The 26,841-nt window shown below is 44.5% G+C and overlaps 1 protein-coding gene across 1 annotated transcript in view; it reads left to right on the top strand.

The window, feature by feature from the left end:
- Nucleotides 1-876: 876 nt before the first annotated feature.
- Nucleotides 877-26,841, top strand: part of LOC311233370 (uncharacterized protein) — a gene marked incomplete at its 3' end in the record, with an annotated part of 107,391 nt that continues 81,426 nt past the window's right edge. The window contains exons 1-2 of the mRNA XM_084320346.1: nt 877-1,720; nt 1,976-2,171. Of these exons, the coding sequence (XP_084176472.1) occupies nt 1,118-1,720; nt 1,976-2,171 (799 nt within the window). The 5' untranslated portion in view covers nt 877-1,117. The remainder of the gene's footprint in view (nt 1,721-1,975; nt 2,172-26,841) is intronic.

Raw genomic sequence — 26,841 nt, 5'->3', positions numbered from 1 at the left:
TCTGAACACATCACAGGTGAACAGGCTCTGAGGTGAACAACACACTCTGAACACATCACAGGTGAACAGGCTCTGAGGTGAAGAACACACTCTGAACACATCACAGGTGAACAGGCTCTGAGGTGAACAACACACTCTGAACACATCACAGGTGAACAGGCTCTGAGGTGATGAACACACTCTGAACACATCACAGGTGAACAGGCTCTGAGGTGAACAACACACTCTGAACACATCACAGGTGAACAGGCTCTGAGGTGAAGAACACACTCTGAACACATCACAGGTGAACAGGCTCTGAGGTGAACAACACACTCTGAACACATCACAGGTGAACAGGCTCTGAGGTGAAGAACACACTCTGAACACATCACAGGTGAACAGGCTCTGAGGTGAACAACACACTCTGAACACATCACAGGTGAACAGGCTCTGAGGTGAAGAACACACTCTGAACACATCACAGGTGAACAGGCTCTGAGGTGAACACACTCTGAACACATCACAGGTGAACAGGCTCTGAGGTGAAGAACACACTCTGAACACATCACAGGTGAACCAGAGGCTCTGAGGTGAAGAACACACTCTGAACACATCACAGATGAACAGGCTCTGAGGTGAAACACACTCTGAACACATCACAGGTGAACCAGAGGCTCTGAGGTGAAGAACACACTCTGAACACATCACAGGTGAACAGGCTCTGAGGTGAAACACACTCTGAACACATCACAGGTGAACCAGAGGCTCTGAGGTGAACACACTCTGAACACATCACAGGCTCTACGTCACCAGTCTCACTACCGGAAGCCTCGAACTTTTCACTGTGCTGCTGCTGCTGCTGCTGGTAAACTTACGTTTTGCACCGAAGGCGAAGGCGTAGTTGTTGTCGGGTCCTAGAGATGGAATAATTGCACGAAAGTGGTCACGATCGCACGACGGGGATACGCGCACTTTGCAGAACATGTAACAGGGGACGACATTGCTTGTAAAGAGAAAGGGTTTTATTATTATAAGCTACAACAACAACAACAAGACGGAGCTTTGGTAAAAAAGCTGCCGTTGCTGCTGAATAGCATTCTTCCTCCTCCTAACATCAGTCGACACTACGATCAGGATGTGGGGACAGGAGGCATTCGAGAAACACTGGAGGATCGAGTTCCCCGACGCCGGGGACGCGGTGCCCCGCATGGATCATCTGAACTCCGTGGAGGAGGTCGAGCAGGAGCTGCAGAAATGCACGGAGAACCTGCGGCGGCTCCAACAGGCGCTCCGGGAGGAGAACTTCAAGGTGATCTACCTACAGACCACCATCAAGAGAAGTTACGATGACAGCGAGAGGTTTCCCGGTAATAAAGACGGGAACTTGATGAACACCGACGGCGATGTTTTCGTGACGCCGGCAAACGATCCTCCGGTCGCCGGGGGGGACAGCAGCAGCGGCGCGGCGGGGAAGGTGAGGAAGGACCCGCCGGGGATCAGCGCCGGTAAGACGGGGGGCAGACCGGGCCCCGTCCCGCCGCCCAAGCCTACCTTTCCCCGGGGGAACCTGCCCTTCTCCCGCCGTGGTGTCTCTCTGGATGGAAACGGTGTCGGGAGATCGAACCCCGTCCCCGTCGGCGACAACAACAACAGAGTGCCCCCCACCAGTGACCACGAATACGAGGACGCGGAGTTGAATGAGAATTTTGTGAAGAGCAACTTGGTGCTGGCCCCCAAGGTATATTATACTCTCTTTTTTTAGACTCTTTTTGTATCACAAACAGTACTGTATTTGTAGATCTGGTATGTCATGAATGTATAGATGTAGCAGTACTGTCTATCTGTATGTCATATATTTATGATGAATTGAAAATGGGGGACCCTGATGTAAACAAGACGAAAGTCTTTCTCTGGTCTGCATTGTGTGTATTGAGCTGTACTGTATTGTACCCATCTGTTAATAACGTTTTCAATCAATCAATCAATCAATCAGAGGGCGAATTTCCACAAGGAATCATCCCTTCGACCTGTCCGACTGAGAGTGGACTCCAACAATGACGACGGGGGGGGCAGGCTGTCTCCGTCCTGCACCCAGGCAGGCCGTCCCCGCAGGGTGTCGGGGTGCAGCACGCCGGACAGGCGGAGTGATGGCTACCAGAGCTCCGACCACGATGACTCCTCATCTGCAGGTAGGCCTGTTCTTCGTATGCGTTATATAGAAAAGTGAAATGAATGAAAATATAGCCCCAAAATCTCAAGTTATTATTTATCTGTGACTGTGTTAGAGAACATATTATGACCAACTTTTGGAGACCGACTCACTGATTGAGAAACATGGTACATGGTATTGTGCATGGTATTATCATTGTCATGATGTCCTCCCTTCAATGTCAGGGGCATCTCAATCCAGCGTAAATCCAGGGGGTGCAGGCATTGTAATTGCACCCTGGCTGGCCTACATGAAGTTATTCTGGTATTAATAACCATATCAGCTAAAAGGGAGGACACCCCTTAATTCTTTTTATGCCTCTGCCACAGCCCTCCATCCATCCCATTCTCTCAGGAACATGATGATACCTCAGGCACGCTTTGAGGGAATTTCTTCAAATTGGGTATAAACGTCCACTTGGACGCAAGGATGAACCAATTCGCTTTTGGTGGACAAAGGTCGAGCCGAGGTCACTGTCACCTCATGTCCGTCCCATTCTCTTGTGAACGCGATATCTCAGGAACCTTGAGGGAATTTCTTCAAATTTGGCACAAACGTCCACTTGGACTTACTGTGACCTCGCAAAACACGTTTCTGGCCATAACTCACAAATCTATACGCTAATTACGACAAAGTTTCACACAAATGTCTACATTTTATATAAAAAGGTCAACTCCACTATGACATTATAAAGTTATACAAAAACACTTTTCTGGCCCTTATCCAATGCCATAACTCATAACAACATTTCACAGTTCAGTTATTGGCCAAGCATCTGAACACATACAAGGCATTTGACTCAGTTTTTTGTTTCTCTCAATGAACTTACACGACTAATAGAGATGCAGCAGAACGTGAACAACAGAGCTGAGGAGAAAGACAACTAATAACAAGCTAGACAACAACGAAAGGAATTGGATTTATTTGGTTGCTATACACATGGTCTAGTAGGGATATTATCAGGCTTTTAGAAAAAAAAGCTGTTGAAAAGAATGATTACCAATAAATATGAACTAGGCTATAGCCTATTAACATCAACCTAAACATAATAATAATAATAATAATAAATTTATTTTATATAGCGCCTTACATCTCAAAGCACTAGTTATAGTACATGGACAAACACAGTACATGGACTTTAACGTTTAGATATAAACAAAACAAACCAAACAAACACATTTGTACATTTTAATTACCGTAAGGCACACATCTACATGGACCAAATATTGATGAGCACGCCAACAAAGATAACCACACGGAGAAGTGTGAATATCCGCTACAACTTCTATTGCATTTCTTCTGTAATTTTTAAATAAATAAATCTGTACAAAACCATTATCAACCCCATCCCAAAAAACATTTAGTTCCCAGTGGGTTTGCTATAGTTTTACTTTGGTTTTTATTGTTTCCATTACAGTGTTAATTAAAGACATTTCTCAGAGCTGCCTATGTCAACTTATAACTCATGGAAGTTGCCGTTTTAAAATGATTGTAAAGTTGGTGCTTTGGCTCGACAGGACCTCAGCTTTCATCTGGCAGCTCTAGCCCTTATATCCTTTTCAAGAACTATGTTTAGCTCACTTCACCTCAGTGCTGGCAGTCCTCTTTGTTGGCTTTAGCTTACGATGGGTTACACATCCCTCACACTTCTCCCACAGACAGTGATTCTCAAAAGATACAACTCTAAAGAAGCTCAATCCCAAAATAATATCCCCTTTTCCTTTTAATTTGATACGCTTTATCAATGCTCAAGATGATTCCCAGGACATACATTATCAGCTCCGCCTCCTACTCTCTCTCCTACCGCTGCTCTGCTGCCTCACGCCTTCAGCTGCAGGAGCTGTGATTTATAGTGTGATTACATAAAAATGTGTGACATAAAAAAAAAAAACATCTGTGCAGAAAATATGTGAAGAATGAAAACCAAGGCTGCCTCCAGGAAGCAGGGCCAGCTAACAGTTGTTGCACCATAGCTACGTTGAGACTTCCTCAAAAGAGGTTTGGCACTATTGACTAGAGTTATTGTTGGCATGTGGTCTGGTGAGCTAGAGAGGTGAGTGCTTGACCGTGTCAGTCACAGGAAACGGGTCAGAGGTCCAGCGCTCCACATTGCTTTCAGTTTAGATGGTCGTCCGTACTAATACACATTGGCAGTATTAGGGGGTGGGAAACTGATGGGTGGGGATCGGGCGTTGTGGACAGCGACTCCTACAGGTCGGTTGGTGCGCCTGCGCAGTAGAATCAGGAAGCGATGGGGGCGGCGCCCCTCCAAAGCGCAGACCCCTGACGCTGAAAGATCGCGCTGCGCAGGTGAAACGATGCGACTGCTGTTACCTCGAGTATCGGAGGGGACTCGTGCTATGTATGACTTAGTCCACATTGCAGCCGGCTTGTGGGAGGCAAGAAACAGCGTTCGAGACAGGGGAGGGTTGAATTGGATGATACGAAATTGGGATGGGAGAAAAATAGAAAATGGGAGAAAAAGTGGATAAAAAAAAGGAAACGGGTCAGAGGTAGGGATAGGCGTGAGTAATGTTTTTTGGTTAGCACCACATTGTTTTTAATTTTTTATTACAGTTTTAGACGTTACAGTAGACATTACAGACGTAACAGGCATACGCACATAAACAAAAACAAAACAAAACCAAGAAAACAAAAAAACTGTTCACAGAGCACTTCATATTATAAAATCATTACAATACAGTGTCATTATTTCAGGAGGTGAGAGACATAGTCAACCGTTCCACATAAGAAATAAAGGGCTGCCACACCACATCAAACTTTCCACTTGATCCCCGCAATGTGTATTTTATCTTTTCCACTTTTAAACAATACATAACATCACAAATCCACCTGCCAAATGAGGGAGGACGATAGTTTTTCCAGTTCAGAAGAATGAGATGCCTTGCTAGAAGGGAGGAGTACGCAATACAGTTCAATTGTGCTTTTGGTAGATACAAATACTAATCCCCAGAGAGAACACCAAAATGTCCCAGGATATGACATTGTTCAAGTACCCGACCTGCAAGCTCTGAGTAGAGCTCAAATATGGAGGACCAGAAAGCTGCTAGGCTAGGACATGACCAAAATGTATGATACAGACCGGCCGGAGTTCGTTTGCATCTGTTACAAGTAGGACTAACCTCAGGAAAAATTCTTGACAGCTAGAGTTTGGACATATGTAGCCGATGTACAATCTTGAATTGAATAAGCCTGTGTCTCGCACAGATATATGAGGAGTGAATATTTTTTAAGTATTCTTGACCACACATCTTCTGATATGTCTGTTTCAAAGTCCTTTTCCCAGTGCCCCTTTTATTATTGAGAGTGACAAGTCCTCCATCTCAAATATATCCGTATAAAGCCGAGACATTGTTCCCTTAAACTCAGGGTTCGTCTCCAGGATTGAGTCCAGAGAGATGTATTTGGAGGCAGGGATGGAAATGAAGTGAACTGACTACGTATAAAATGGCTAACTTGTAAGTAACGAAAGAAGTGATGCGTTGGCACTGGCAGAGCATACTTGTTCTTAATTTGATCAAATGACATAAATACGTTGCTTTCATGCAGCAGTCTCGTGCTCAAAAAACAGATGGTTCGCTGCAATTGGAGCATAAGGAGAGATAGAGACTAAACCATAGCGTTTCCTAAATTGGGACCACATTTTCCAGGAGTGCAAAACTACAGGATTTAGACAGGCCTGGGGAGAGTGCAGGGGAATTGAAGAGCACAAAAGAGAGCAGAAAGTGAGATGCGGGCGGCAGAACTAGCTTCAATGTGCAACCAGGCAGGAGCACCACATTGTTTTGACACTGAAACTGAAATCTCGCTCTGAAACCCCACAAGGCGTGGGTGGGTTGTTGCAGGAAGACAACGCCTGGAAGCTGTGGAGCACGGAGAGCTAACGTTCCTGTATCCAGCCTCTTTGCTAGTGTTACCGCGAAAAGTTTGTTTGTTGCACTTGCACAGCTATAGCTTAGCGTTATCTAACAGATAAAAAAAAACAGCGGTTCGTGTTTGTGCATTTCCAAATTGTGCCAACAACATGTCGCCCACTTTGCATAGCATCCATAGACTATTGATACGGACATGCTGTTCCGTGAGCGGAGAGACCTGTTGCAGATAGAGTGATTGTAATGTAATTATTACAAATGGTAACTGACTGTTTTGACTGACGATACACATTAAACATCGGGTATATTGCTGTGCATTTCTTTTTATTATTATCTTTTTCCCCCTCCTTTTTCCGATTTTTCTCCCATCCCACTGTTAGTCGTTATGCCAATTCCCAACCCCCCTTCCTGGTTGTTGCGCACTTTCCCCTACTGTTGGTCCGGGAGGCCGGAGACTGTCACATGTTTTCCTCCGACACATGTGCAGCCAGCCGGCAACCAGCCTGGCCGCACAGATTCTCACTGGGAGAGTGTAACGTGTGGAAGGTCACACTACCTCTCCCAGATCCTTCCCTTGCTGTGCAGGCGCCCCGACCGAACTGTAGGGGTCGCTGTCCACAACGCCCAGGACCCACCCTTCAGCTTTCCCCACCCCCTAATACTGCCAATTGTATTAGTGTGAACGGCCAGCCAAGCTGGTGACAACGCCGGGAGTTGGATTCGAACACGCGAACCCAGCGTCTCCAGCGTTGGTGACAAACGCAATCTCCGCTACGCCACCTGACCGCCCTGCTGTGCATTGTTATGTCCGCGGAGCGAGACAAACAAAAATTGGTAGCATTGTGTGAGTGAGTGTGTGTGTGTGTGAGACGCAATATTGCGTAATTGCTGCTGCAACGCTCTTTAAGATGCGTTCTAAAAAATAGATTTCCCTAAACTATTTCTCAAGCACTACTCAAGTAATTCATGCCAGTGTTACTCGACCTGGGAAGACATTACTTGTACCCATCCCCAGTCAGAGGAGATGGTCCAAGAAACATTTATGTGATGCCTCCTCCTCCTCTGGCTCTAGTGTGTGTTTTGTCTTTTTGTGTGTGCAGCTGATGTAGACCCAGCGTGCATGGAGAACACTTCTCTGTTAATTATATAACACCATGATGCACAATATTAAAATCAACTAGTTATTCAGTTCAGATGGGATAGTACGCCTTGGAAATACAGGGTGTATAAAACCGCCTCTCTGTAAAACTAGCTCAGGGTATTTTGATAGTCGGGGCAATCATTCAGCCCTCGTTTGTCCTCTCACCAGAAGCCTGCTATGATGAAAGGTTAAAATGATAATAATATGAAAGTGAGGAAAGGTGTGTCTAATGTTAGAAGGCTGTTAACTGGACTTTTGTTCAAGTTGCAACACTCTTGAGGGGAGATGCGTCTTTCTGGGAACATGTTGTGAATGGAAGGGGTTCTTCTGACTCACTGTGTGCGTTCAGTTTGTCCTCGGTGTCTCGGCTTGTGACGTCTCCTGACTCAGTTTCAGTTTATTTAAAAAGGACCGTACACATGAATCAACATTAATTTCTGTAAATGTGTCAGTTTTAGCCAGCTGGCTAATTCGCAACTGTAGTCCTTTTTGGCAAGATGTTATAAGACCATACACCTAAAACAGAAGCATTCAAAGTAAAACACAATATTTAAATTTTTTGAGTTTTTTTGTAAAGGTGTGGTACAGTAGGTAGCACAGTATCGTATTTCTGTTGGTAGGATGTTCCAAAACTGAGTGGCTCCGACTGCAAAACATGATTGACTGAAGGAGCTGGACCTAAACGGCACAGTACAGCCCCCTCTCTGGGTAGATCTTGTGGACCTATTATGAGATGTTTTTTGTTTGACAAAAGTACTGAGAGGTGGAGGGGCCTTGCCATTTAAAATCTTGAACAGTAGGCAGGCATCAGTGAGATGTCACAATTTTAACAAATCGAATCCTTTATTGTTTAACCGTGTAGCAGATTGTTAAGCCCTCTTTCTCTGATGACTTCCCAGAAATCCTTTTTGTCGGTCGGCAGCAGAAGCACTTAATGTCTCTTAATTAGTTCCATCATTGTTTATCTAAAAGGCTTAAGGAAGCCTGATAGGCTGATGTGTCAACTCCTCCGAGTTTCCTCGCCTGGGAGGACATTTTCCTGCGGAACAAGACAATGGAACAGTTGGAAAGTGGGTGGGCAGAATGAGCGGTGTTGTCCGGGCTCCTGCTCACTGGCTGCGAGGTCAGAGTTTTTCATTCGCACCAACAGCGGTTGTCTGGCTCCTGGTCATTTTGGTATTGTGGGAAATGCGGACCTCCTCTTCACACACGCACGCACGCACACACACGCACACACACACAACCACCACCAGTAGCAGGCCCACCATGCCAGGGGTCTTGCTCATTCTGATGTCTTTGTGTTCCAGTGTTCCAAGTCATGCGAGTCTGATGAAGACATAAGCCTCTATATGGCTCCTGATTCATGGGTGATTCACCTGCCTGTCTCTGTAAGCCTTGTTCTGCACTAATCCACCACACATTAACGTGAGCTTTTGTGGTCTATTGTTGTAAGTTTTATAATGGCCTATGTTAGTATGTTATTTTATATAGGCTGTCGAGTGTAGTGAACCCTTTTTAGGACTTACATTCAAAACAAAGCAAAGCATCGGAAACCAAATATCAAGTGAAATCCAAGGCCCGGTCCGTGATCCAAACGTAAACAAAAGTATAACCCCACCACTAAAAACAAAAGACAAATGGAATGGAGACAAATTCAGCCTACATTTTCTCGTTGATTGACTAATTAATACAAGAACTAAATATGAGTTTATAATTTTGTTGGCCTACTGGTGAGCTTCTTTTGATGGCAGCTTTGATCTGCCTGGAGAGGGCTATTCCCTTCACTTCACTTGATCAGTGACAAACCTGTCGCCTCACAGCGAGAAGGTCCAGGCAGTGGTGCAGTCGTAATATGGGAACTGGTAACACGCCACGCCACGTGCACGCGCACGCGCGTGCGGGTACGTGCATGCGCACAGAACTGATTTATACACACACACACGCACGCACGCACACACACACGCACACACACACACACAAGCGCATATACGCAAGTGCAATCTTTCTATCATACAAGCTCTTCTTGCTCTCTATTTGTGTGAATGTGCGCGTGGAAAGCTGGCGCGCAGCACAGACACTTGATTCAATATCATAAGCAGGTAGACCCCCATCACGAATTCCGAGCCACATTAGTATTCACCTCCACTGCCTGTGTCACACAGAATGAAGGGGGAGATGCATTCAGATAGCCAACACCCAGACACTTAGTCTACCTGCGCTTTTTGTTATGTAAAACGGTGGCCAGGTACTAGTCACAACGAATGGATACAGCGCATTTTTGTGTGCGCGTACACACGAGTACACATCCGTGCGCGATCGCGCGTACTTCTGCCTCAGTGATCTGGTAACACGGCGTGTAACCGGGTGTGACCACGACTGCAACACTGGGTCCAGGGCTCGATTCCTGCTTGGGGACCAGGTTTCCGCGCTGCCAGGTACCTAGGTGGGGTATCTCTCCCAGGCCTTTCTGTGTGGAGTTTGCATGTTCTCCCCGTGCTCGCAAGGGTTTCTTCCCGATAAGAGAAACCCATTGGAAAAACATGCACAACAGACCCCTGACGCGATAGCGATCAGACTGGTGTCAGACTGGAGGTTTTCAGGACAAACTCTTCTTTGTCGGCCCGTGAAACGACGCGGTTTGCTCTCATCCAGCTGCTCCTCATACTTCTTATTCATAGCCGTCTACAAGGTGTGTGGATTGGCCTATTGCACGTCCCAGTGTTCAATCCCTGGAAAAATGGACATTGATTGATTGGTTGATTGATTGATTGAAAACTTTATTAACAGATTGCAGAATGGGTACAATACAGTGCGGCTCAATACACACAATTGTTAAGGGGATGTAGACCAGAGAAAGACCTTCGTCTTGTTTACATCAGGGTCCCACCACACATAGTGGTGAATACATTCTCAAACTACTCTCATAGTAGTTCTATTATATCATAGTAGTTGAGGAATTTCATTGCCACATAATAACTGAGAACAGGTTTGCGCCACAGAGGTGAGCGGCAGGGCGTCGCCAGTGGGCTCGCCGGGGGGAACCCGAACTAGTTAAGATGCACTTCTTCACTCAACCCCACATTGAATGACTAAAAAAAGAAGAAGCAGATGTTCTTTTTCTGACCCATAAAGGAACCACTGCATCATTTTTAATTATGAATTCCCTTCCATACATACTTGTTCCTTTATTTTCTCCTGGCCTCTCTCTCTCCTCCTCTGGAGTAAAGGAAGGCCTGTCCAGGCTTGTCCCAGAAAGCATGTCTGTCTGCTGGAGAAACTGTGAGCCAGTGTTTTAGTGTCCTCCAGCCTGTGTTGTTATTAATATCAACACAATGTAGCCTTACAGTAGCTTTAAAATGACACTGCGCACAATAACTTGGCGCCCACATGGTATTGTTGCTAATATGATAAAACTACACGGTGTCAGTCATCTGGGTAACCGTGGGAGATGTGATGAGTCGGTGGTGGCGGGCGCCTTGTTGTACGCTGTGACCTGCTGGGGCAGCGGACTGAGAGCGGGGGACACAAACAGGCTTGGTAAGCTGGTCAGGAAGGCCAGCAGCGTGGTTGGGGTGGAGCTGGACTCTCTAGCGGTGGTGGCGGAGAGGAGGAGCCTTGCTAAGCTCCATGCCATCAGGGACAACCCCTCCCACCCACTACACACAGACTTGGCTAGTTGGCTGACAGGAGGAGCACGTTCAGTGCCAGACTAATAAGACTCCCGAGATGCAGCACTGAACGGCACAGGAAGTCCTTCATTCCGACAGCCATCAGACTTTACAATGCATCACTGTGCCTCAGTCACTGCATCACTGAGCACAGGGTGACAGTTACCATCTTCCTGGACTCTTACTTTTTAAACCAACATAATACAATTTTACACTTACTGTATATTTCTGTATATTTTTACTGTATATTTTATATTAGAATTTAACATGTAAAATGTATATCCCGGACCGCATTTTATTCCGTATTTTATGTTTCCGTGTTTTATATTTTAGGTTGTTGCTTTAACCCTTTCACTGCCGCACTACCAAAACGGTTAACCCTTTCACTGCGACAATACACAGAAGGTTAACCCTTTCACTGCCACACAACAGCAGGTTAACCCTTTCACTGCCACACTACAGAAGGTTAACCCTTTAACCTTCTGTAGTGTGGCAGTGAAAGGGTTAAGCAATGAAACAAGTTTGATGTGTTTTCCACCTTTTAGCCATAATGGTTTTCTTGCTGTGCTTTGATGGAGGTCTGACCTCTTGTTGCCAAACCACCTCCACACGACCGAAGTAGCTCCTCTTTTAGCTACTAGAGCTAGGGTATGCAAATGTGAACAGAAAGTGTTTGAACAACATGTGTTGGATAGATTACAAGGCTATGTGAATTCTGTAAGGCTGAGACCATATGCCATTTGGAAGAGTCGATAAATCGGGACAACATTTTCGATAAATATCGATTTCTTTATTGTAGTTTTTTGTAATAATTTGGATTTTTTTGTAATGATTGCGTAAATTGGCAGTGTTACCTGAAAACGGTAGTTTCACTTTACATACGTTGCAAACAACAAATGTATTGCCCTCCAACTTCATATTATGCTAATTTTGATTAGTATTTCACTTAGTGGAATAGGTGGTAATAAAAACGAGTACTCTCCATCCCTACTGGGACCACTGAGACAACACACGTTTTCACCAGATTACGGTATTCCGAGAATCTGTTTTGTCCAACCTGTTTGGCCATCAGAGATCAGGGTTTAACATGACCGCCTCTGCGTTGCCTCTGTGATGGACGTGCTGTGGTAGCTAGCTGCGGGGTCGTGCAGGGACAGACAGGATGTTGGTGTGGTGTGTGTGTGTGTGTGTGTGTGCAGCGCCACTGCTCTTTATGTACGGTGGAGGGAGATGTGAGGACGTGTATGCATGCAGCAGGCCTGGCCACAGTTGTCAAGAGGATTCGCAGTGCTTAAAGTGCTTTATTTTTTACCAAAAAAAGTCAAGGCCTGGAATTCCTTGAAAACAGCAAATTTTTTAACAAGGTGCTTAAAAAGGCCTTGAAATTCAAATCAACCATTTGCATTGAAAGTTTTGTTCTGAAACCAGAAATAGAATTTTTTTAACTTAAAGTGTAACTAATTGCCGGAAATTGGTTTTAAGCCATACATATTGGATCCGAATTTTTTCCCCCATTAAAAAAAAAATTGCATTTAAAAGTGATTTGTATCCTTTTAAATGCCCCTTTAAAACGAAAAAGAGTGCTTAGGAAAGTACTTGGAAATCCTTGAATTCATTTTGCAATGTCTGTGGGAACCCTGTGTCAAGAGATATATAATGGAAGTCGAGGACCGAACCACCTCAACATTTATCAGGAGGACCCTGAACTCTTTCACGCCACAAAGTGGTGTCATCGCCACGGTGAAGTGTCTGAAACATTGCTTACCGTTTTTGCTTGAAAGGGTTTGTTTGATCCCCCCCCTCCCTCTCATTGCACCCCCCAGACCCACAGGACACTCATCACTGTCCTCCCGTAGTCCATGGCCTCCTCCAGTCTCCGTCTGTAGGACTGATAACGTCACTGCTTAGTGAGTCGTATGACGCTGTAGCACCCGCAGGTCCTCTTCAGAGAGGCCACAATGCAGGAAGCGGCTTCTCTGAGTATGTGATATGGTGACATGATGTACGTCAGAGAGTTGTGCTGGTGATGATGATGATCATGATGTCATGGACTCATTAAAGGAACACTTTTTGTATTTTGGGAAATACACTTATTTGCCGTCTTCCCCGGAGTAGACAAGAAGATGATCAGTTTCATCTCTGTGACCTTCGCACAAGGACTGGAAGCAGCCTGATTCTGTCAAAAGTGAAGAAATACAACATCCAACAACTCCAAAACTGACAAATTGTTTGGTTCGTGTTGGTTGTCAGTTAAGGCCATGATGGGTAGGTAGGGAATTTATTTAATTTATTTATTTAATAAAAAATTTCATGACAACATGGATGCATGTTTAATATCCATGTATTGTTGCTTTTATATGGAATGTACATGTACTAAAGGTTAAAATACAAAGACACTGTACTACAAAAGTACAATGTACAAACTGCCAGTAGTATTAAAAATACCACCCCTAAATACTACTCACTAAATATCCCGACGTCAGAGAGCTGTGCAAATATTGTGAAATACTTGCTTTTTATATATTCTCATTCTTGACATGGACTGCACTTTTTTACTAAGATTTAATTAAACTTTATTGTAATTATTTTAATTTTTTTTAATTTGGGTCGCACATAAATCAGCAGGGACGGTCGGCAACCGGAACCAATTTTTTTTTGTGTTAGGCCTAAGCGTAGGAGACTCAGAGTCTCCTTTAACTCATTCAACGCCATAGCCACGCCCCATCTCTGCTCTAGCGCCAGATTTCCATTGCCTATTTTCACGACATTTCACGATCTTTGCGGATCTATTGTATATTCTATATTATAGCTATGGAGAAAATAGTCCGGCTCATTTGACAGACACTATTTCTAGTCCAATATGTAAAAAAGAGTAAATTTTTTCATGTATATGTTCACGTGTTATCCCGTGGTGAATATTGTATAGTTTCAGAGTGATCCGGGCTCATTCCTGGAAGCTGAGTTATGGAGCGCCATGTGCATTTTGCGAAAGTCGTTCGCGTTGCTCGCCTGGACACGATATTATTTCCTTTTCATCAGTTAACTTTCATCATGAAGCCATCAAAGGGGGGGGGGGGGGGGGTAGTTTTGTGATGTTCTGATCGTCAGCAACGGCATACATTTTGAATACTACATACGTTGATCGTTGCGATCGATGTGAAATCATTGTAGGATCAAAGTAGCTTTTACATATAGTCCTTACCTTTGCTAGGAGTTATTCCAAAATGAATATTCCAATTGTCTGATCACGATTTCCAGTATTGATGTCCATCGGGTCCCTGACATGAAATGGCACAAAATATGCATCAAGTGTGCTGGATGCGTTCCAAGGTGCTCGAATGAAGCGTTTCACTTGGGGGTCCAAATTCTCCGCCCGGACCATATAAAATGTAACACACAGTGTGAAATAAGGTTTCAAAGGGTAGGCGATACTGCCACCTAGCAGGATTCGCCCGGCATTGCACTCTCGGGGTCTCAGAATGAGTTCCAATGGTAACACCGAGGTCCGTGAGACTGTGTATAGAATATAAAAATCGAATAAAAGAAAAAACGAATAGGCCTGGTCTAGAGTCTTTCTTCCCTCCCTGTCTGAGATCAGAGAAACCACCAACCAGTGGTGATTGGCTGCTGCTGCAGCTGCCATGGAGACCACAGCATGGTGCAGGGTATGCAGTGTGTGTGGTTAGGCGCCGGAGTGTGTGTGTATGTGTGTGTGCCTCCATAGTTCTACTTGTCTTCTGACACACTATCGCATTAGCCTTTTTAGTGATGCACCGATGTGAAAATTGTGGCCGATACCGATAACCGATATTAACACTTTCCGTGCCGGCCGTGTTTACCTTTTTACCCCCTTGAATGCCGCCACCCACTTCAATGATATAGCACTCGCATTTGTGAACGCATAATCTATGTCTTAGATTATGGCTATGTGTCTAATCTGGCCATCGCTTATCAATGACTTGTTTGCAGTCAACATTGTCGAAACGGATTGTTTTTTAATCGGTTATTTCCGTTTTATACCATTTTGAAAATTGCTCGTTTTTTTTTTAAGTTTCAGGAAAATATAAATATTCTATGATAATCGCCCTTTACTGGAATATTCTGGAATACACAAAAAACGTTGGAATTTTTCGGCCTATTTATGAATCGTTTTCAAATAAACGATAGATTATCGATAGTATATGTGTACTTATGCACGCTAGAGAAGCGAGCTGAAAAATCGAATCTCATTTCCTGATCAGCACACACACACACACACACACACACACACACACACATAGGGCAAACGTTGATATCTGTGAAAAAAGTTCTGATTATCCTAAGACTGGTAAAAATAGATTCCTTACCTCAGATCAGATGTTCTCCAAAAAGATTATTCCAATTCCTGATCGCCATTCCAAATATCGATCGCGTTTATTCTGATGGTCCACTATGAGTCCGATGATCACCGCTTTTTTTAAACTTTTGTAACCTATTTTCAGAAATGACTGATATTTTTAAACGATTTAAGGCCGATTTAAGGCCAAAACATCAACAACAACAACAAAAAAAGATAAAAAAAAATAAAAAAAATAATATATCGGCCCATATCGGCCCTATCTTACCGATGTGTAAAAACGGTGCTCATAGTAGTTCTATTATATCATAGTAGTTGAGGAATTTCATTGCCACATAATAACTGAGAACAGGTTTGCGCCACAGAGGTGAGCGGCAGGGGGCTCGCCGGGAGGCGTCTATGCCTTCTACAATGCTGTTCGGTTTCCGGGTTCCTCTGATTGGCCACTAAGCCCACGTGACCGCGCGCTAGCACGCCCCCCTTATCGCCCACTCTCGCGCTGTGAAGCGGAAGCGCCAGCGGGGCGAGGCGGTGGTTTCACCCCGGCTGCGTGCGCCGCTGACTCGGTCCAGCTCCAGCGGCCGTCTTCCGCCTGCGGTCTCCTCTCTCCGAGGCGGCTCGTTCTTATTAATCCCCCATTGTTCAGGTCGACATGGTCGCACAAACACCCGTTGGAGGAGTAGTGGGGGAGAAATGAATGAATGAAACTTTATTTAACAGATTGCAGAATGGGTACAATACAGTACGGCTCAATACACACAATTGTTAAGGGGATGCAGACCAGAGAAAGACGTTTGTCTTGTTTACATCAGGGTCCCCCATTTTCAATTCATATCGACATTTATGACATACACAACATACATGACATTAACATGTCTGACGAGCACAGAGTTGCCAGTCGATAATTCTTGTTATTTAAAAATATTCCTCTTCTTCTCCCCCACTACTCCTCCATCGATAATTCTTGCCATTTAAAAATATTCCTCTTCTTCACGTCTTTCTCTGGTCTGCATCCCCTTAACAATTGTGTGTATTGCGCCGTACTGTATTTGTATTGTACCCATTCTGCAATCTGTTAAATAAAGTTTTCATTTCATTCACTGCGGCAGTTAGTTCGGCGACTCGTCTGTCACAGAAGCTCTGTTTTCTGTTTGCTGCAGCCTTATTTTTATGTACGTGGGCATCTCAGGTGTAGCATTACGTTGGTTTCAGTCCTACCTCACCCACTGGAGACGTCCTCTCTTCTGTGGCCCCCCCTTACCTGTGGGGTTCCTCAAGGGTCAATCTTAGGTCCCATCCTCTTCCTACTGTACATGCTACCTTTAGGTAAAATCCTGGCCATATATATCCTTCCACTGTTTTTCTGATGATGTACAGATCTACCTCCCTCTTAGGGTCACAGGACGGGTCGCACTTCAGCCACTGCTTGACTGTGTAACTGACATCAAAGCACGGAGGAGTGCTAACTTCCTCAACCTTATTGAGAGTAAGACCGAGATCATAGTTTTTGGCCATACCTCTCCAGTCCCGTTTGCCAACGCTCTAGGTCCTCTGGGCTCTAACATCTGGTCCTCCGTTAGAAACCTTGGCGTGATCTTTGATAGTGCCTTTAAATTCACTAAACTGGTCAGTTCAGGGGTTAGGAACAGCTTTTCCCATCTCAGAACCATAGCGAAGACCAAGGCCTCTCTCTCCCAGAGCGACCCGGAGAGAGTGATCCACGCCTTCGTCACAACTCGGCTGAATTACTGCAATGCTCTTTATACTGGCAATGATCAGGCATCACTCCTCCATCACTACAGCTCGTCCAAAATGCGGCTGCCCGACTCCTCACCAGCACTAAAAAGCGTGAGCACATCACCCCAGTCCTGGCTCCCCGTCCATCACCGCATTGATTTTAAACTACTTTTTAACTGTTTTAAAATCCCTAAATGGCCTGGCCCCACAGTACCTGACCGAGCTCCTGTGTCTCCACACCCCATCCAGAGCCCCAAGGTCAGCCGACCAACTGCTACTAAATGTGCCCAGGTCTAGGCTCAAAAGAGGGTACAGAGCTTTTTCCATAGCCGCCCCTAAACTGTGGAATAGCCTCCCCTTCCACATCAGGTGGTCAGCCCAGACCCTCGGGGTCTTTAAGTCCTGGGCTAAATACTCATCTCTTCTCCCTGGCCTTTGACCAGAGCTGAGCCTGCCTCCTAGGTCGTTACTTTTAGTCCGTTTGTGCCTTATTTTTGTAATCTGCTGCACTTTTATTTCTTTTCTTCTTCTTTTCTTTTTTATTTCTATCTGAACCCCTGCACTTGTTTGTATTTGCACTATTATATTTAGTATATGTATTGTATATGTATTCTTTTTTGCTCTATGCTTTTATCTGTGAAACACTTTGGTACAGTCACAACTGTTGTAAATGTGCTAAATAAATAAAGTTGATTATGATTAAAGTCTCTAAATGCTCGGCCACAAAAGTGTCTGCAAATGCCACGTTCCCTTGCATGCTGGGATAGAAAATGGACCGTTCTGGACATACTGTATGTGCTTGGAATGTAATTATTCTCAATGCAGCTGAAATCCTCTTAGCTGCTCTCACGTGGGTTGTGCTATTAGCAAGTCATGCTATTTTTTGCAGATCAAAGATGAACAAATTGACCTCAACCAGATGTAGAGGTTTTGCATTAGGGCTGGCCGGGCAATTAATCACATTTTATTTCCAATTATGATTTTGGCTTCCCACTAGGGCTGGGTGATATGCCCAAGATATCATATCACCGTATGTTTCATAGTTTTGATGGTATAATGGTATTTTTTGTGATCCACTTTTTCTCCCCATTTTCTGCAAAAAAATTGATTTGATTTGATAATGGTATTTTTTTTTATCCACTTTTTCTCCCCATTTTCTATTTTTCTCCCATCCCAATTTCGTATATCCAATTCTCCCCTCCCCTGTCTTGAACGTTGCTAGACTATGCCTCCCACTGGTCGGCTGTAGTGAGGATAGAAGCCTTGCATCACATGTCCCCTCCGGTACACGAGGAGGCAGCCTGTCGCATCTTTTCACCGCAGCAGCTCGAACTCTCAGTGGCGAGGAGTAACGCGTGGGAGGCTCACGCTGCCCCCCGCTACTTCCTGTTTCCGCCGCACCGGCGTCACCCAACCGACCTGTTGGAGTCGCCGTCCACAACGTCCAATCCCCACCCACCGGCTTTCCCACCCTCTAACACTGCCAATTGTGTTAGTATGAACGACCGGCCAAACCGGTAGGAACGTCGAGAGCTGGGCTCGATACCAGCCACTCAGCCGCCCGGTATAATGGTATTTGATGGTATGTTTTAAGTATATGTTGTAAGAATTACAATGTAATGTGACATATTTTTCAGCCACCGCCCGCCCAGCCACCACACCTTGCATCATTGCAATCCATCTGCCGCCACCCGACTCTAGATGTCAATACATTGCCTCACTACACTTCACCTGACCTCGCTGAACGCAGGAGGTCATGGGGCATCAATGCACTACAGCGAGGGGTCTGATGTAGCAAGCCTTCCAAAGTGGGCCTGCAAGGTCATTTACACGGGTGCGCAGAAGCATCATTTGCTATCATATGTTGATCATTGTCTGACGTGCCAAAGGAACACAGTGTTGGTAAAGGAACCAGGTCTATTAAGGTCAGCAAGCTCTGTCCTTCTCATCTGTTCAGAAAGACGCTGCTCATCATGTCAACAGCTCGCTTATTGTCAGCCCGGCCGATCAGAGGGTTGTCGGATCGAGCGGATGAGAGCGATGACGTCACCCCAATCAATCTCATCCAGGGACAGCACGGGGACGGGCATCCTTGAGCTATAGCCCCACAACACCACAATGATTGGCTTCATGCTTTTAATCAATCAAACCGGGGGAGAAATAAACTTGAGCACCGGGCTTGATTCCCCACCACAAAATCCTTCCTGGTTGTCTTGTAGGTTATGAATTAAATGTATACTGCACTGAAGGAAAAGCCTACATGGATTACCTTTTTTAAAGAACATGCCACTGTCTTCTCCAGAGTCCGATAAGAAGATGGAGACCAATTTCCTCTGTGCGTTCAGTAGAAAGCTATCCAACTGCAAACAAGCCTGGCTTAGTACTTAGTATGACTGGAAGTGGATACGGATCAGCTAGCCTAGTTGTTGGCCTAGCTAATTTATGCTAAGATAGGCTAGATTGCAACTTTCTACTGAACGCACAGAGGCAATTGGTATCTATCTTCTCGTCTGACTCTGGAGACAAGGGTCGGTGTTCCCTCTATGGGCCTGTTGTAAAGTGACCTTTCCGTGACTTTCCTTGAACCTGCTGAAACATTTCCATCACCTAAACACGTCCCTCCTGTCCATTTTCCAGCTCAGAAAAGTAAACGGATACATTGGGCTGGTTTACACAATGGCTGGTATTTATATAGTAGCATTCAGTGCCCAGCTAATCTTTCCTCCCATTCAGATAGAATGCTTCCAGTTGGCGGCAGTACAACAGCGTGCGTCACTTCCTCATAGGCCAGAATGAACATATCACAATGTTGACAACCATGAATCCATCCTGTCCCTCTATAGCAGTGGTTCTCAAACTACGGGTCACGACCCAAAGTGGGGTCGTGGGTAGGTGACAGTGCATTGGCAAGTAAAAAAAAAATCAATATATTTTTTTATGTTCTGGCAACATGTTTTATTTTTTTTTATAAATGTGTATTGATAACATAGTGCTGTAATAAAAATGTCAATAAATATGCATGATCAAGTTCAACAACGTGTGCTTTTATTTTGATATTCCTTAATTCCACGTTGAAATGACACGATACATTAAGTGTGGTATACAAAAGTTTGAGAACCCCTGCTCTATAGGATCCACTATTCTGAGGCGCTTGTGTCCTACCTGTTGGAGTGTGAGGTCTCCATGGTGACGGTGTTGCATGGGTGTGAGGTCTCCATGGTGACGGTGTTGCAGTGGTGTGTGCAGTCTCCATGGTGACGGTGTTGCAGGGGTGTGAGGTCTCCATGGTGACAGTGCTGCATGTGAGGTCGCCATGGTGACAGTGTTGCATGCCAGACAGTAGGCCAGACCAGAGGAAACCTAGGTGTTTTTTAATGGGTCATCTTGAAAAGTTAGCTCCCTTTTATCTGAATAGCATTCGTTAGCCAGGAGAAATGCCACTGTCCCTTGCCCACTGCGCCACTTAGCCGCCCATTATATATTTTCTTTATTATTTTTTATGAGACCGAGTACAGAGATGAGCTAGTCCAGCTGACGCGTTGGTGCAACAGTTTCTACCCACAGCAGGCCGTACAGTACGCCTGATGAACAGTTAACCCGCTCATTACTGTACTGAAGTGCTGCTACAATGCTCAGCCACTTTACTGCACCCTCATGTATAATCAATATAATGTGCAATTATCTTTAACTTGTCTAATGTCTATGTATTTGTACTGCAGACAGTTTATTGTATATAAATACCTGCTTTTTTTACTCTGTTAATTGTTGCTTTTTATTCCTTTATGCTGTGGAGAAAACGAAGAGGGGTTTGGCGGAGCCCAATAGCAGAACACAGGAGGAGAGAGAATGGAGCGTTTAGGGTGGTTTCATGTTATTCCCCAAGCAGACAGGTTTACAGAAATGTGCAACAGGTACAAGAATGTATTATCGGTGAGAGCAGGAGCACTCCTTGTGCAGCACGGGGCAACAGACACAGGAATGTACAGTAGGTGAGAGCAGGAGCACTCCTTGTGTAGCACGGGGCAACAGACACAGGAGAGTGCCGTAGACGAGAGCAGGTGCACTCCTTGTGCAGCACGGGGCTATAGGTACGTGAAAGGGGTAATAGGCGAGAGCAGGAGCACTCCTTGTGCAGCACGGGACGTCCAGGCAGGAGGTGTATTGGAGCGGAGGTCCTGGGCATATAGATAACAAGGGTTAGGACAAGGTATAACAACAAGGGCAGGTTTGCAAGGCTAGGGTTCGTCGTCGTACCTAGGCAGCTATAGTTTAACACTCCGACGAGGGTAGAGCAGGATCTGCAGGCTGAAGTATCCTCTCGCTGATGATGGAATCCGTCACAGCCGTGTTGATTGATGTACTGGCAGCGTGGGGGTCCGGGGAACGGATGCTGCCCATATAAGGGTGTGAGAGGGTGAGGGAAGCTTCCGCCGTGATGGTGAGGAAGGAGGAGGAGGGGTGAAGAAGGCTCTCGCCGTGATTATAACACTTGTTGCATAATGGCAAATCTGAATCTGAATCTTTGAACATGCATACAGTACATGAATCTCTCTCTATCTATATCTCTCTGTCTTTGTCTCTATCCTTCTCTGTCTTTCTCTTTCTCTATATATAGCCTATATCTCTGTCTGTCTCTATTTCTCGCTCTGTCTCTCTCTGTCTCTCTCTCTCTCTCGCCCTCCCTCCCCCCGGCCAATCTTCATCCCTCACCTGTTTCGCAACAAAGGTGCTTTAATTACAACAGGGAACACAAGCTCTTTTTATTAACATACATACTAGTTTTCAAAGACCACTAAGACCATGTTAACTCGGTTCTCTTATCTGTGTGTTTTGCTGCTTTTGTCTCTGCCGCTCATTGTTTTCACTTCCCTTCAGAGACCAGCTGACTGATTTTGCTTGGCTTTACATATTGAATTCATTTTTAATAGAGAATGTTCCTGTACATTTGTTGTTTCCAATGGTATTTACTGGCCCATGTTCACAACATTTCCCAGATTGGGAAGAGTGCTGATCTGGGATCAGTGACCAGCATCACTTGTCATGACCTTATTACAATTTTAACAGCTGACTCTAGATCAGTACTCTCACTTTGAGAGGCTCTGTGCAATATAGCCTAATGCTGGGAGGGATACCAAATATGAAGGTATACTATCAGTCATCATGGATCCATGTAAAGGGATGGATTTTCACACTACCTTTGTCCACAATATATATATATATATCATTACAACTAGTAAAAAGTTAATAAAACAATTGTTCCTTGCAGCAATATTTAAAAAGTAAAAGACAATGGGCCATTTTGAATGAAAGAGCACCATGACATTTGTATTACAACACAATGACATAAAAGTGATTTCATATCACATTGTAATTTGTACTAAAAAAACTAAATTCTGTTGTTATATGGTCAAAACTAAGACACTATTGTGATACTATGGCTCTATTAACCAGCCCTATAGACCGTGATATTATGAGACAACATCCTGAACATGTGCATCTCCTGTGATTGTATTTCAGTTTGTGTTGCATCATTACTGTTCTCTTCCTCTGGCTCTCTGACTGGATGTTGGTCATGTGTGCCGCCTTGTGGCTGGATGGCGTATAGACCAGGGGGGTTCTCAAACTCTTTTATACCACGACCCCATTTTATTTAGCATTTCTTTTGGCGACCCCACATGTATTATTTATGTATCGCATAATTTCAACGTGGAATTAAGGAATATCAAAATAAAAGCACACGTTGTTGAACTTGATCATGCATATTTATAAGAATTTTTATTACATCACTATGTTATCAATAGACATTTATAAAACTAGGCATATTTAGCCAAAATGTGTTGCCAGAACATAAAGAATTTATATATATAAATATTGATACATTTTTAACTTTTTTTACTTACTTTACTGAGAACCGCTGATATAGACTATGTAGAATCCCAGTCACATTCACCAGACCACCACCACCAAACCATGTTTTAAAGAACCTACATTCCCGCAGGTTCTAATGCTAAAAGCCATGTTACTATAGTCTTTAACAGGGTTCTGGAATCTTATAGTAAAATTTAACCTACAATCTTTTTTTCTTTTCTTTTTTTTCTACCATGAAACTCTGGTATTGCAGATTTTTCCTATGTTGGCTTATGTTCTTTTCAGGAACGTTTTTTTGTTGATTTTTTTGTTTGTTTTTTGTTTTATCTTGCAAACTTTTACTTTTTTTGTTCTTTTCTGGATCGTTTTTTGTTGATTTTTGATTGTTGATTTATTTTTTTTGTTTATATTTTGAAAACTACCTTTTTTATTTTAATTTTTTTTTAAATTAGGGGTAGGTTGCTCTATAGCCTTCGGCTTCAAACCTATCCTTTTCGTTTGTTTATTTGTGAAAATGTTCGAAAAATTATTAGTTTGTTTATTTATTTGTAAACATTCGAAATAAAATAATTCATTCATTCATTCATTCATTCATTACTTTCAGACTTAAAGCTCAGGCAATACAATCAAACATCTTTATGGACAAATGTCAGTGAAAACCCACCCATCTCACACTAGATCAAGGGATGAACACAGCTCCCCCATGTGGTGTCTGTCTATTAACAGAATTACAGGCTGACATTGTGGTACTGCGTGTTCTCTTCCCAACGGGGGGAATTCCCCTCAGTATTTTCTGCTTTTATTGACACTTGAGACAGTAGGAAGGCTGAGAGGGAGACAGAGTAGGGGAGACACAGGAGAGAAGGTTCTTTATTGAGACAGTAGGAAGGCTGAGAGGGAGACAAGAGTAGGGGAGACACAGGAGAGACGGTTCTTTATTGAGACAGTGGGAAGGCTGAGAGGGAGACAGAGTAGAGGAGACACAGGAGAGAAGGTTCTTTATTGAGACAGTAGGAAGGCTGAGAGGGAGACAGAGTAGAGGAGACACAGGAGAGAAGGTTCTTTATTGAGACAGTAGGAAGGCTGAGAGGGAGACAGAGTAGAGGAGACACAGGAGAGAAGGTTCTTTATTGAGACAGTAGGAAGGCTGAGAGGGAGACAGAGTAGAGGAGACACAGGAGAGAAGGTTCTTTATTGAGACAGTAGGAAGGCTGAGAGGGAGACAGAGTAGAGGAGACACAGGAGAGAAGGTTCTTTATTGAGACAGTAGGAAGGCTGAGAGGGAGACAGAGTAGGGGAGACACAGGAGAGAAGGTTCTTTATTGAGACAGTAAGGCTGAGAGGGAGACAGAGTAGAGGAGACACAGGAGAGAAGGTTCTTTATTGAGACAGTAGGTAGGCTGAGAGGGAGAGACAGAGTAGGGGAGACATGGGAGAGAAGGTTCTTTATTGAGACAGTAGGAAGGCTGAGAGGGAGACAGAGTAGGAGAGACACAGGAGAGAAGGTTCTTTATTGAGACAGTAGGAAGGCTGAGATGGAGAGACAGAGTAGGGGAGACACAGGAGAGAGGGTTCTTTATTGAGACAGTAGGAACGCTGAGAGGGAGACAGAGTAGAGGAGACACAGGAGAGAAGGTTCTTTATTGAGACAGTAGGAAGGCTGAGAGGGAGACAGAGTAGGAGAGACACAGGAGAGAAGGTTCTTTATTGAGACAGTAGGAAGGCTGAGAGGGAGACAGAGTAGGGGAGACACAGGAGAGAGGGTTCTTTATAGAGACAGTAGGAAGAGTTCTGATGGGATTAGATATGCCAGGTCAAGGACCTTGAAGCAGATTTGTGCAGCGATGGGAAGCCAGTGCAGCTCTCTAAGAAGTGGGGTGACTTTGGCAGGTTGGTCATCGAAAGGTCATCAGTGGGGAGGATTTGGACGGCAGGTGAAGTAACTCTGTTTTTCTCAGGTTCAGCTTGAGGTGGTTGGTCGTCATCCAGGTGGAAATGTCGGACAGGCAGGCTGAGATCCGCTCAGACTATCTGACGGAGGAGAGGAGTCGAGTGTCGGAATAAAATAAGTGTATGAGAAATGTTGCTTTTGTCATCAATTTGATACATTGGTATATATATTGGTCCGGTCTCACTCTCACCAGCTCTTCCAAAGGGAATCAAACTATCTGGGCCATTTTCGAGCAAGCCCTGCGTTGACAGTGTGTGACCACTAGAGGGCAGTAGTTGATCATGTTGTAGTTGCTCAGCGCAACAATGCCTTCATTCCCTCCTGCATCAGTTGAGCCATGTATTGGTAGCATGGCCTCACTTATATTCTTTCTATATTCTACACTTTTGCATGTGAGTGTAGCTTTGTGGTAGAACTACATAACTCAGGCAAACCATGGCTGATATTTACAGAAAGTAATTTGTGAGGCACTTTGGTTAGTGTACAGCCAAGTCACACACACAAACATGCACAAACAAACACAATATGGCCTGGTGCAAAATCCAAATAGCAGGAGGTGAAATGATTTGTTAAATGCAAAATGTGTGTCAAAATACCATTCTGGATGAAATACTGTGGCGCTGCAGAGAAGTCCGGCCTACAAATAATATCCTACAGACTTAGAAAAAAAAAACACCTATCTTTGTTTGGTACAGTTTAAAACTCTATTATCATTTTAATGTTTTTTAATGAAAATGAGAAATTACACAATTTTTCTCTCTGATATCCTGAATCATATCGCAATAAATATCAGTCAAAAGAATCTCAATTAGGGGCGCCCTCGTGGCGCATACCATAGTGCCTCGCGCACCTACGCGGCCGACCCGGGTTCGATCCCAGCTCCCGTCGTTATTTGTCGCATGTCCTCCCCACCTCTCCTCCCGCTCGCCCTCTCCTCTGTCGGTCCTGCGTGGCCAATAAAAGCTGTAAAAATGCTCTCTCGCTCTCTCTCTTTCCATCTCTCTCTCTCGCTCTCTCTTTTTCTTTCTTTCTTTCTCTCTCTTTTTCTTTCTCTCTCTTGCTCTCTCTTTTTCTTTCTCTTTCTCTCTCTTTTTATTTCTTTCTCTCTCTTGCTCTCTGTTTGTTCTACAGTGTTTTGTCGCTGTGTATGGTTCTAAATGTGAGATGAGTAAGAGACACTGATGAGAGAGAGAGAGAGAGAGAGAGAGAGAAGAAATGGAGTGATGAAAACACAATAATGATAAGCAATGTGTGTGTGTTCATGTGTGTTTGTCTGTTTGGTTGTGTGTGTGCGTGTGTTTTCTCCGGTGTGATGCTGGTGGGAAATATGAGGTTTGCAAGCAGCAGCTGTTCAGCTAAAAGTCATTGTGGACAAAGTGTCACAGTTAGGCTGTTCAGTCGTCCAGCTTGACCACAGGTCTGTTAGGCTTAAGGCTGAGACGATATGCCATTTGGAAGAATTGATAAATCGGGACAAAATTATTTAAACAACAAATGTATGTTTATTTTGCAGCAATTCTTTGTCGTTGCCGCCATCTTTAGTGTTACAGATTTCCCCATTCAAAACTACCACAGTGATCCTTCTCATTGGTGGTCTCTGGATGTGATGGAGGAGTGCGCTGCATATTGAATGCACAGTGCAGAGTTGCAATTCAACTGAATTTACATGAAGAAGAAAAAAACACATGCAAAAGAAAAATCGATAAGTGATGCCAGTTATTGATAAGTGGTCTCAGGCTGATGTCTGGCTCAGTCGTCCAGCTTGACCACAGGTCTGTCAGGCTGCTGTCTGGCTCAGTCGTCCAGCTTGACCACAGGTCTGTCAGGCTGATGTCTGGCTCAGTCGTCCAGCTTGACCACAGGTCTGTCAGGCTGCTGTCTGGTTCAGTCGTCCAGCTTGACCACAGGTCTGTCAGGCTGATGTCTGGCTCAGTCGTCCAGCTTGACCACAGGTCTGTCAGGCTGCTGTCTGGTTCAGTCGTCCAGCTTGACCACAGGTCTGTCAGGCTGCTGTCTGGCTCAGTCGTCCAGCTTGACCACAGGTCTGTCAGGCTGC

This window comes from Notolepis coatsorum (assembly GCF_963971535.1).
Source record: "Notolepis coatsorum genome assembly, chromosome: 8".
Taxonomy (NCBI): domain Eukaryota; kingdom Metazoa; phylum Chordata; class Actinopteri; order Aulopiformes; family Paralepididae; genus Notolepis; species Notolepis coatsorum.
This window is presented reverse-complemented; position numbering and strand designations above follow the sequence as displayed.